Source organism: Electrophorus electricus, chromosome 10 (assembly GCF_013358815.1).
Source record: "Electrophorus electricus isolate fEleEle1 chromosome 10, fEleEle1.pri, whole genome shotgun sequence".
NCBI classification, from domain to species: Eukaryota; Metazoa; Chordata; class Actinopteri; order Gymnotiformes; family Gymnotidae; genus Electrophorus; species Electrophorus electricus.
The window spans coordinates 19,975,849-19,988,319 of NC_049544.1; the positions used below are offsets into that span (position 1 = coordinate 19,975,849).

A 12,471-nucleotide genomic window follows, 5' to 3' on the forward strand; every position below is an offset into this window, starting at 1 on the left:
TAACTAACCATAGAATGTTATCCATAGAAAGGGAATGGTTAATAACACATGAAGCACTTTTATAAGCAACCAAATGGTAGTAGTATGTAATAAAACACAATAAAGGAGTCATTTACTTACTGCCATCAATAATATAATTATTTGCAATATTTGGTAATGTAATTTATATGTCATAGACTATAGTTTCCTGCATTCTTGTTCCATCGTACCTGAAAGCACTTCTGTCACCCCAGACAGTATCTCGAACCCTTCATGTCTATAGTAGCCTATACCACAATTTGAACCACTTCCCCTCAAGATACAGGGACTAAAGAGTATTCTCTGTATTTTCTTTCCCTATGTGTTGTATTCCCTCTGGTAGGGTCCTAGCTTACAAGTACTCCTACCCTTAGACGCAGACCTAGTATAGTAACATAAAAAGATTTCTTCCATGGAGACTATTGTAAGTCACTCTGAACAAGACTGTCTGCTAAATACTGTAATGGGAAAGTTTTTATATACTCACGTTTTATACTGTTTGTATCAGGCACAGACTACATTTATACATTTTATTTATTTAGCTGTTTATTTGTTTGTTTGCATTGCCACCGCTATTATCAGTCCCACCCAAACTGAAAAACGCGCTTATTACTTCCGTGCCCCAAACAACACCCTTGAGTGTTTTCACCGGGCAACTATCCTCCCTTCGGTTTAAACCACACGGTGTAACGTTCCGTTTAAACGTGAAGCCGTCGGTTAGCTGTTACACAACAGTCCTGACCTGGCATTGGTCGATTGACACAGAAAGGGGCGTGTAAAATAGCGTATTCTCCAACTGCCACTGGTGGAATTACTTTTGAGGGGCGTGTCTACGACTTTCATTCACAAATGTTTTTGAGGCTGCAGCTGAAGTAGCGCACCACCACGGGCGCCTCCTGCAGTAGGCGTTTCTAACTGATCCACTTGTCTGGAGCTCGGTGCAGCCTCAATCGGTGTACGGCTGGCATGCGACCTTAATCGCAAGTTCACGCCACTCTTCAATTTCGATACCGGTCCGTTTAGTATGCAGCGATGGACTCTTTGCCTCTCGCGGCAGACCTCTCTGGTAGGTTATGATTCCGGATGCGTTTAAAGTAGGTGGGTATTTGTAAAAGAAACAGCATATAAATGGCAGAGAATCCTTACTGTCGTGCGTGTGCTCGTCTTCCTCTCACTCGCGCCGGTCGTGCACGCGCTCTGAAAGCGATGACGTGCCTGATAAAAAGGGGCTAACGTCTCAGCACGTGCCTTCGAACACTTGGCGCAATGCATAATGAATGTTTTGAAATGTGATATGCGTAAACCTGCAGAGTACAAGTGAGTTCAACAGTTACATATAATAAAATGCTTTATGAATGCTTTATTTTCTAATGAGAATTATTTATTTTAAGTATAACTATCTTATAACTAAATATAACTATCTTATCAGAAACCGTTAGTCGGTGTAGCTCTTTTGACATCCATTTGACTGGGTTTTGCTGTACATTCGGATGACTACCTGAAATGTCAGTAGACTTGTCAGCAATCAAAGAAAGCTATTCTTATAGGAATTAATAGTAAGCGCGCTCTTTATAATAGTGTTCTTTAAGTTTCTTGGCTTGAAAGTAAACTTATCCTACTTATATTAAGGACATTAGGCCAAAAGAGGTAAAATGCTTCATATGCTTTGCTTGAGTAAATTGTGAGTAAGCTATGCTGGTTTTATTCGATGTGGTGGTCTAAAACGAATTAACCATATGTAATATAAAATATTTAAGGCCAGTCTATCTGTGCTGTTTACAAATGCAGGGAATAAAAAGGGGGCAAAACGATCTGAACGTGTCTGTTAATAGGTGTGTCTGTCAATAGGTGTGTCCGCTAATCGTTCTACGTGCGCCGACTGACAGTCAGTTATCCTGTGGGCCTACAGCAGCCACTGGGACAATAGCGCATCATAATTTAGTGCCGTTCACATGTGCTGGCTTCCCCAGTACCGAGGTTCGCTTTAATTAACATTGGTAATATAACGACCCTATCCGGAACGCTGGTGGTTGGAAACACGGGGAGGGTAAGTTAACATTTTCCCAGGCTGTATTTCTGGCCGGTGTTTTGTGTTGATCCGCCGCGTTGATGTGTTTACTCTGGGCTGTTCCAGGGTAGGCCAGTTACCCATCTTGAAACACACGTCAAACACGTGGAGGCGGCGCAACAAAAAAAAAAGTGTGGAGCACGCCAGCCAATCGCAGAAGAAGCGGTCGATTACTGGCTAGAAGATCCACCCAATAGCAGTCGTCCGTGTCATAAGCGCAGCCAGTGGGGGGCCGAGCGTGGACGGGACTACATTCGGCACGTGTATCCGTGCACACGTTGACGTTGAGAGAGGGAGGAGAAAAAGGGGGGACGGGTAGGAAAGCGAGTGAAGGAAGCGCAAGTCACCGACGGTGTTTGGGGGAGCCGACGCGCCAGCCGAGGCGTGCGAGCGAGTCTGAATAAGACGCGAGGCTGCTTGCAGCGAGATCGGTTATAAGCTATTATCGAGGTGAGGATAAATTATTATAATTTTTTTGCGTTCAAGGATATGCAATGGCGCCCATGCAGTGGAGTGTGTCGTTGCATCGCGGAGGAAGAGCTGTAACGTGAGTGTCAGGTATACTTGGCTGTCAACTCTGATACAAGTTCTGCTTGCTACGGAATCTTTCAGAGAAGTTCCGGTGTTGCGCCGAAATCCGCGAACGTGGTAACTTGTTACACAGAGCTCGCGGTGACTTCATGTGAGCGCGAGGACGAGCTTTCGTCTCGCTCATCCTGGGCGCTTGGCTGCATGAAAATGAACCCTGCACGTTACTTAAATAAAGAATTTGAGTCGTGTACCAAACTGCGAAACCGATGTAACTTGTTTCTGTTGTTGAACGTGTCCCGAAGTGCTCGGATCAGAATCAAATCCTGCAACATGGACTCAGAATATGACTGATGTCTGGCGATAACGCTCTGGATTGCATAAGAGCAGAACAAAGGCGTTTCTCTGCCTTATTCTGAATCCCCGTGCAGTTTTTCCTTTTTTCCTCCTAGTCTCGTACATCCGCTGGATAAAGACAGACAATTGTACTGTTAAGAGATGACTGGCAATTAGCAGTCGGTGACATAACTAATCTGTACTAACTAGCTAACGCATCTGTTGCTAAAGGTCAAACCATCTGCTAGTAAAAGGCTTAAAAAGTTGCGCTTAGAATGTTACCCCCGCCCCTTACACTTACCTAGGAACTCTACTCAAAAGAAAATAATTAGTTTTTATTTGGATAAATAGGGAAAACAGTAAAGGTCTGTTTGACAAGGAAGGAAAACCCCTAGAAATTCTCACCTCCGTATATGATAATATGCCTCTCGATGGAATAATGTTCTTCATGCCTTTTCCTGTGCTATGTGGAAGTTGTTTTGTTTGATTTCACAAGTTAGAAGATGTAAGGAAAGTAACATTTCACTGTTCCTAAAGCATATTTTAACGTTATCTCAAGGGCAAGTGAATTCCTCCCTGAGTCTGCCTCTGTCTACTGGACAGGGTTTGAATGCAATGTGGCCTTGAGGGGTAATATAACAAGAAAATTGCCTGAGACAGTCACAGGAATATTCCCCTGTGAACCTTTAATGCTGCTGTTCCTTTAGGTCCCTGATCCTTCACAGCAGATACAGCTAGTGATGTGAGACGTGAAGTGCTGGGTTTGGCCGTCTGACTTTAGCTCCTGGAATCAGGAGAGTGACGTAAATGGGTGACAGTCCTATATGTTTTACAATAAATGGCACCTCCTATTTTGACCCAGCAGAGTTGAACAAGCAGTGGAAAGCTTATCTTCAACAGGCAGTGCACAGGACAGTGACTGTACTGTTACTGAGGTATCAGCTAAGGCGACTTGAGATCTTGGGATATCTGGACTAGTTTACACAGTTTATTCCCCAGAATTCAGGTCCAATTACATCATGCTGCCAAAATGATGATGCAGCGTGTGTTGTTCCTTTTACGTTTTGATACAACTTGTTACAGTTCCATTTTGATATTTTATCTTGATTTTGGTTTCGCTTTGATGGTTTAGTGGCGTAAGCTGTGTTCAGGTTTGAGATTTGAGGTCTGCAGTTTTGACCCACACCCTTTGGTCTTGGCCTAGTCATCTTGTTCTTGGTCTTGACTCTGACTTGATTGGTTAAGGTTGCGGACTTGCCTATGGTGATCTCAAACAGTCTTTCAAACATCCAATTTTATTCTGGATAAACTGATGTAGAAATGCTGCTCAAAAAGAACCAACAGCGGCCCCTATGGGTCAAGTTCTGCCAGAAGCAGAATTTGGTGCAACATGGGTCCCAGCGTGATCATGTGGGCGGGTCCCGGAGCTTGCACGTGCGTGCACACACCTGAGACATGATCGCTAAATGCACAAAGGCATTGTTGCAGCTGCAGCCTGGAGTAGGTTTCTGACTAGCGCAGTCCCTGCAGGTAGACAAACTATACCAGCACCTGAAATGGGACTGGTCTTTTTTGTTTTTGTTTGTTTGCTTTTTTAAAGTGTGTGTGTGTGTGTGTGTGTGTGTGTGTGTGTGTGTGTGTGTGTGTGTGTGTGTGTGTGTGTGTGTGTGTGTGTGTGTGTGTGTGTGTGTGTGTGTGACCATTAGTGTCATTCATGTTTACTGAATATTATAGGGGCGTTGGAATGGGGCCTTTGAGCAGAGGCAGAGAGATGTTTAGTGAGTAGAGCGGTGTGCGTCTGGGTTGGGGGGGGGGGATGGGAGTAGACGGTGAATAACACTGTGTGTGTGTGCGCACGTGCATGCATGGGGCTGGAGGCAGAAGAGGAATACGAACAGCACCGAAGGTGGGGGTTAGCAGGGGGCTCCCTTGCAGTGCTCCGCACTGAGCCTGACTATACGACTCCTCCTACTCATTCCCCTGCATTAGACACATGCACACAATCTCAGAAAGGCACACCCCCTTTTGCTGCTCCGTCTGATGTCCACAGGGTCTACACAGGCTGTTTTCTGTGAACTACTCAATATCGTCTGCATGTGATCCCCCACTCTGTGTTTACACACAAATTCAATATGAGTGTTTGTCTTTTTTTTCTTTACATTGGTCTTTGATTGTTTGAGTTTAGTAATGAGGAGTTTTACATTTTTCCATATCTTCCTTTTGTGCAATATGTATTCAAGGGCCAGTGAGAGAGTTTTGTGATTTTTTTTTTTTTTAATTTTAATTTTATTTTTTCTCTCTCTCTCTCTCTCTCTCTCTCTCTCTCTCTCTCTCTCTCTCTCTCTCTCTCTCTCTCTCTCTCTCATATCCAACCCCAGTCATGCAGCCTGCGGGAAGTGCTTCCTCCCAACCGTCCCTGGATTCGCTGAGCTCCAGTGACGGCTTCCTTTTTAGCGATGACGATTCGGGCGTTTTCGTGTCGGAGGAGGGCGGAGCCACACCGGGTGCCCGCGTGGGGCATGGCAGTGACAGCCCCGCCTCCCGCTGGTCCCAAGATGGTTTTGGGGAGGTCAGCGACCCCGCAAGATCAGAGGCCACCGCCCCGTCCACCCTACCCCCCCCCGCTTCGTCACGCTCTTCCTCAGGGCCAGGACAAGGCACTGAGGAGCGCGGGGGAAGGACCAGGAGGGAGAATGCTGGAGCAACACGAGGAGATGCGCTCTTCGCCCAGAAAGTGAGAGCACGTGATGTTTCTCTTGAGAATTTACTTCCCCCCCCGCCACGTTGACACATGCCAGTGTTACCAAAGCACAGTATTAAAGCCAGTAGTAACTTCAGTGTAAGAAGAAGAATAATTCTCTGTCTGCTTCCCCCCCGTGTCCTGGTGGTAGTGTTTGGAGCTTCAGGGCTTCGTCAGGCCTCTGCTGGATCTCCTGAACGGTCTAAAGAGGGGACGCTTTGACAGAGGTGAGGGTTGAGCGCTCTCGATTCGAGTCTCTCACTGGAATTGCCTAACTGTGTGTGTGCGCACATGTGCGCGTACGTGTATGCACAATTGTACTCTCAACAGTCCATGTGTTTGCATGCTGTTTGTATGCACATTCAACCTCATGCCGTTGAGCACGTTTGAGGTCTGGAATCAACTGGGGGGGGCACACAGGATTTCCTCTGTTTTGCTTTCTGATGTTGCAGAATACTTTGAATCTTTGCTTTTTTCAGACTTGCTGGCTCGCAGTATTGTGTTCATGTCTTGAGGGCGAGGATGCAGAATACACAGTTGCAGGATCTTTTGCAGGGAAGCATGTCTGTTCCCTTACCCTGGCAATGATTACATGGCAGACCGTAGAGAGGGTTCATATGCTCCATGTTAATGGTTGACTCATTTGGAACGTCTTGTTACAATCACCAAGTGCAGATAGATGGTGTGTGTTTTTTAGTGTGGGTAAAAGTGCCTAACTGCCCGTGGGGCGGGGCCGGACTAGTTTCCGTTTGATCCACCACGTGTGGTCCAAGCACGCGCGCACATGCTGGGTTTGGTGCCGAGCGCTGGATCGCTTCCCTGCAAGCCAGCTGCAAAGAGTCAGACATGGCACACGTATTCATGCCGTTGCTGATCTGTGTGACTGGCAGGTTTGAGCAGCTTCCAGCAGAGCGTCGCCATGGACCGGATCCAGAGGATTGTGGGAGTCCTGCAGAAGCCTCACATCGGGTAAGAGGTCTGGAAGCAGCAGGGATATAGTAGCTCAGGTTAAGAGAACTGGAGGCTGTGGAGAAATGCCGCAGTGTGTTTCAGCTCTGAGAGCCTAACGTTATGTGTGCTTATTTGCTCATGGCTGTAGCAATTCCGGTCAAACCCATCATGTCCTTCTCTGTCTGTTCCTTCCCAGGGAGAAGTATTTGCCTACTCTTTTGCAGGTAGAGATGATGCTCAAACTCTGGTTCCCTCAAGTGACACTTCGCCCTACCGGCAGAGCCGTGTCCATTGACCAATCAGGACAGGGCACATCCAGTGGCACCACGCCCCCCCCACAAACACAAAGACCAGCTGCACATTCCAGTTAAGGTGAGTGGCGCACACATACAGGCCAGGCGTGGGGAGAAAGCTCCTGGTACATCTGTAGTGCGGTATGGCTGGAGCAGAAACATGGACCTGCTGAGAAACATTGGTGAAGAGGTGCAAAGGTTTTATACTTTTTGTCTGTCTCTGCTTATCCTCTGCAGAAGCGACGGTTAAGCTGGTCGGAGTCGGACTCCTCTTCCACGCTGCCTCCCATTGCATGCCTGTGCCCCCAGGTCAAAGGCCATGAGAAGTGGAGTCAGCAAAAGGAAGAGGGAGAAGCAGAGGGCCGATGCGGAGGCCCCAGACCTGCCCTGCAAGCAGACCAATTGGACAAGACGGGCAGAGCGACATCAGGACACAAGGCTGTCTACTGGTCTGAGCCTCGCCTGACATGGGTGCACGTAGCCCCCATCTTCTCTCCCCCCAAGTCCTGTCCCTCTCATGAGGGAGGAGGTGGAGCTAAGCAGAATGGGAGTGGCTACATTCTCCTCACAGTTCCCTCTTCCACCAGCAGGAGCAGTCCAGCTACACAGGACAGCTCCGTCTCCTCTACGACACCCTTCTCTGATCCTGCTGGGTGCCAAAATCAGCCTGTGGACTCAGAGACGTTGAATCCGGAAACGGGGCGGGGGCAGACTCCTCCAACCATGACACAGCCTTAGAGTGGAGCAAAACAGCATCCATTCAAAACCTGATGCACTATAAACAAGCACAAGCAACAAATCCCTGTTCTGAGCAATTGATATGAGAACTCCAAGGCGTTTCCTTTAGGACGCTTGCATCAGCAGTGTTGTTTTTATGAATATTTGGCCTTCCTGACCTCAGACACTGGTTACATGATTCTGACAGTTTGATAGAGAGAGACACAAATGCATTAGAGGCCTATAAAAATATCCAAAACCACATGACTTGCTGATCTGGCATCAGTTGCCCATTCCTGTGAATGAGATAGCAAGAGGTGTGTGTCTGTGTGTGTGTGCGAGCTTGTACATGAGGAACTGGGAGAAAGGCGGAGGTGTCTGTTTGGTTGGAGCCTTGGAAGCCAGCCAGCTCCATCATGCAATAATGTACTGAAATATCAACAGAAGGTCAGTATGTCTCACTGGCGATTTATTAGGGCATTTTTTAGGACACAAACAGAGAAAGCACCATCCTGTCCTATCCTGCTCTGCTGTGCTGTGCCTACTGCATCTGGGCTTTGCATCTGCTTCAGCGCAAAGGGAAAATGCAGCAAGAACACGATGTTCAAGGACCAAGTTTTGCCACCGGCCGCGACAAATGTAGCAACGCTTCCGAACCCGAATCCGCGCCTCAGTCGCCTCGACTGGAGCAGTTCACCGCCAGCCTTCGGTAAAGAAAACCGTTCCCGCTAGAGCGTGTTTGGGAGGGGGGGGGTGGGGATCTCACGTGGCACCTTGGACGGCTTTGCCCGCTATGGGCGTGGGAGCCGAAGTTTGAACGGACAAAGCAGTTCCGTTTGTGTGCGAGATCTGTGACGCGGGGCACGTGTGCGTCTGGTGGAGGGGCTGGTCTCCAAAGCCTAAGGGCACTTAACTAGGTGAAGTATTTAAAATGATTTGGTTCGTTGCAGCGTACATAGAAGTAACCTAATTAATGGAACTGAAATAACAAAGGGTGGGAGGGGTGAAGTAAGTTTACCAAATGCCCATAACTCATGGGAACTTCCCAGAATAGGGTCCCCCCCCCGGCCCTCCCCTCCAACCTGAGTGCGTGCACAGTTGCACAGTCTTGGGTGCCATTCCAGGCAAATGAACTCGCGCTCTTGTAGATATTTTCTACGTGCAGTGCTACTTCTCAAAATGTCCTTGTCTACAATGGGGGGGGGGGGGGGTAGAAAGAGGGGAAGTTTGGTCTAAATTTGAATGGACCCACGTAGCAAAGGAGTCAAGGAAAGTCGATATTGCATTTTCATACACCGAGACAGTCGAAGAGCTTTACAAATGAGAGAACACAAAGGTAATAAAAGAATTTAAGTTCAGAAAGACAGAAGGGTAATCAAGGCGCGAGTTCTCTGACAGCGTGTGCCGATCCACAGGGGCTGGGCTTCACTGTGAGTGCTGCGTCACTGCAATTTGGTTGATCACACGAGTTCTGTGCTTGAGATGGAAAGAACGGGTGTTGTGTGCTACATCTCAGCACTTGTGTAAGCCCACTGAGAGGCTCTAGATAAATATAATTTCATAACACTAAAGCTACGCACAACACTTCAGCAAGAATACTCTGCATGATTACAAACAATGACGAGCAACCTTTTTAAGCAATCTTTAAAAAATAAAAAAGCTCCAGTTTTAATAAGGTTTAAAAGTGCTGCACCTACCCTCTAAGCAACACTTGCATTTGCGTAATTTCAATGTAACGGTGATTAAAATGACATACTAATAGGGGCCCTCTGAGCCTCTGAAGGCCTCTCCTAGAGCCTTCAACCTAAGCCATGTCTGTTCCCTGTCAGCTTGGAAGGTTTTGTCACAGGGCCTTGTGCAGCTTGGCACACCATCACCAGTAGTTGTACCATCAGTAGCCCTTAGTCGTATGAGTGTCCTTGGAATGGGTCTTTCCTACCAGTTTTCAAAGATGACGATAGGGCTGAAAGAATGGACAAAGCATGGATGCATAAAGAGGTTGGTACAAAACAAAAGCAAACGCGGGGCCAGACTCACGAAATGATGCATGAAACGAGGAATAGAGAAGAGAAGACAGCATGTGCTGTAAATTAAGGCACATGGGTCGGGAGGAAAAGGTCATAGGTCAGGTGGGGGGTCTCTGCCCACCATGCTTTGAACATCTCTTACAGGCCTGCCCTCAGATTCCAGTGTTTTATTTATTCATATGTCAATTTCTACATTTATTTATGTGATTATTTATTCATATGGCAGCTGAGAGAACAGCCGCTAGCTCTACACCTTGTCGACGCGAGGTCTACGTGTTTGAGGTTAATGAAAGGGTGGGGGTGGGCTGAAGAACATCGTAGATGGGAAGACGTGCCTTTTCACCCCAGTAAGACGTGTGCAAAAATACCTACGCTACATTTTCTTTTGTGGACTTTTATCGAAAATCAGGGTACGCCACATAAGTACTGAAACACTCAAGTATTAAGAGGCTTAGAAGTCCGTGACGCACGCCGTGGAGTAGCCATGGTGACTGGTTCAATAACACTGGATTCGGATCAGCTCCGTTTATTCCCGAGAAGCACTAAAAGAAGCGGTCAGTATAAAGCGCAGCGTTGCGCGCGTCGGCCGTTACTCCAACGTGCGCCACTTTCTACGGCCTAGAAAGGGTTCCATCGGATAAGTCGAAGTGATTTTGTTTGGTTTTTTTTTAAAGGGTATACAAATGGAATTGCACAAACTTTGTGTGCTGCTATATAGTGTTTAAAAAAAACAAAAAACCTTTTAAACGTTTTTAATGCTGTCTTTCCCTGTAGCTCAACAGATTTGCCATTCTTTTGGCTCTGTGGTAAAGCATTAGTTTCTGTCTGATGTGTGTATTCATTTGTTTGTTTTCCTTTTTTGCATCAAGGTTTTGTACAAGTCTGACGCTTATTGTTTTGACTGTGGTTTTCTCTTTTTTACTGTATAAGCTAGGCTGGTCAGGAATGATGGACTGAATGATCTTGATTCTTGAGCCTTTTTTTTGTATTGCCCCTTGCTCCTTTTTGTTAAGGGCTTTCTGCTCCCTATTCTGCCAGCATATTCTGTCAACTACTCGCTCTCCTCTTCTCTCTCATGTCTTTTCCCTTGCTTAGCTTTATTGATCTTTCTACTTTTTCATTAAGGAAAACAAATGGAAATCTTTTAATAAACCACGCATTTTGGAAATACTCCTCGTGTGTTTTGGTGGTCCTGAGCACGGTTAGGCGTCTGGTGTAATGCAGCATTTTCGTCTGGGTGTGCGTGTGAGTGTGTGTGCTCACCCCTCGTTCCCGAGAGGAATTCTACACGGGCAGATGTGCTGCTTCCTGGGGTACAGAATTAAAGCTGAAATAATTTGGGAAAGGACAAAAAGGGGAGGGAGGGGTGGAGGTGACCCTGAGCAACGTTGCCATATCTGACTCCTTTAATCTGTCTTGGGCAGTTTGGCTTGACCGTGTGTGTGTACGTATTTCCCCCCCTCAGCATTGCTAGCCCTGGAGTGTATAGGGCCTTGACTCTAGCCTTCACCCCCTCGTTTGAATGTGGTCATACTTGTACCTATTTAACTTAACTAAACAAAACATTGTTGACTGCTGCCATACCCTTCTCTGTAACCATGGCAACAAAGCGGAAGACTGTTTTCCTTTTATTAATATCTGTCGTCACCGGTTCGCCTGTCATGTGAGCAGCTCCAGGTGGTTTCAGCGACGACTAGCAAGAGGGTCTGCACACTCCCCTCACACACCATCTCTCTGCCTCTCACTCACACATACGCACGCGCACACACACACACACACACACACACACAAATGCCAAAACCAGCCCAATGCATTTCAAAATCAGGGACTCCCAAGAAATATAGCTAGTGGTCTGTGATGCTGTAAAAATAAGTAAAACAAAAGCAGTTTCTCAACTACTTTTCCTCTGTATCTTATTTGTGATTTTTCTTGCTGTATATAATTTAATACTTACCACTTCTCTTCTGTCCAGAAATGATGCATATGGTCCCTGAGTATTGCTGATGTATTTGGTGCGGCACACGTTGCTACATGGCGCTATGGCTTTTTATGACCTCATACAGGCCCACAATGAGGCTGAAGGTACTGGGACTGACTGAGCTGCCCCTCCCCCAATACCGTATAGCAAAACGTGCACGCATACTGTTCCAGGTGACACAGACATTGGCCTGTGACTGGCATTATTTAATCTCCATGCCATAGGAGTTAGTTAGTGGATACGCATGCAGTGTACATGAACACACATTGACTATGCATATTACCAATCAGGAACCAAGCCAGTCCTGCACCCCTACACACACACACACACACCCGCACATTCTTACACACACTCACACCCACACACCCACCCGCACATTCTTACACACACTCACACCCACACATACACACGTGCAGCGCTGCCCCTCCCCCCTTGTTTCTATGCAGTTTTAGGCAGAGAGCAGCCTGGGCCCACTGCCTCTCCTCTGTCTCTCTCTCTCTCTCTCTCTCTCTCTCTCCATCTCTCCCTCCCTCCCGTGCTTCTTTCCTCTCTCTCCCCCTCTACATTTCTCCTTCACCCTCTCCCTCTATCTCACCTTTTCTCTCACTCTCTCTCTCTCTCTCTCATCTGGGAATGGAAGGGGAGGAGAGTGTGTGTGTGTGTGTGTAGGACATTGAGGGGGCATCAAGGTGATTTCATTTTTTTTCTCCCAGAGCTAATAGAATGTTAGGGTTGTTTTTTGTTGTTTTTTTAAACACTTCAACAGTGGTAACCATTAATGCACAGTATTCATATCAAACTAAGTGGCTTGTTTC

General features: G+C 46.9%; 1 protein-coding gene across 1 annotated transcript; it reads left to right on the forward strand.

Annotated features, from left to right (window-relative positions):
• The first annotated feature begins 942 nt into the window (after positions 1 to 942).
• On the forward strand, positions 943 to 10,848 carry LOC113578477 (circadian-associated transcriptional repressor-like). The gene is given in 7 exon segments (XM_035531110.1): positions 943 to 1,084; positions 5,329 to 5,684; positions 5,842 to 5,917; positions 6,581 to 6,659; positions 6,838 to 6,970; positions 6,972 to 7,013; positions 7,172 to 10,848. Coding segments are annotated over 7 exon segments (1,221 nt in total). The 5' UTR covers positions 943 to 1,050; the 3' UTR covers positions 7,673 to 10,848.
• Positions 10,849 to 12,471: the final 1,623 nt, after the last annotated feature.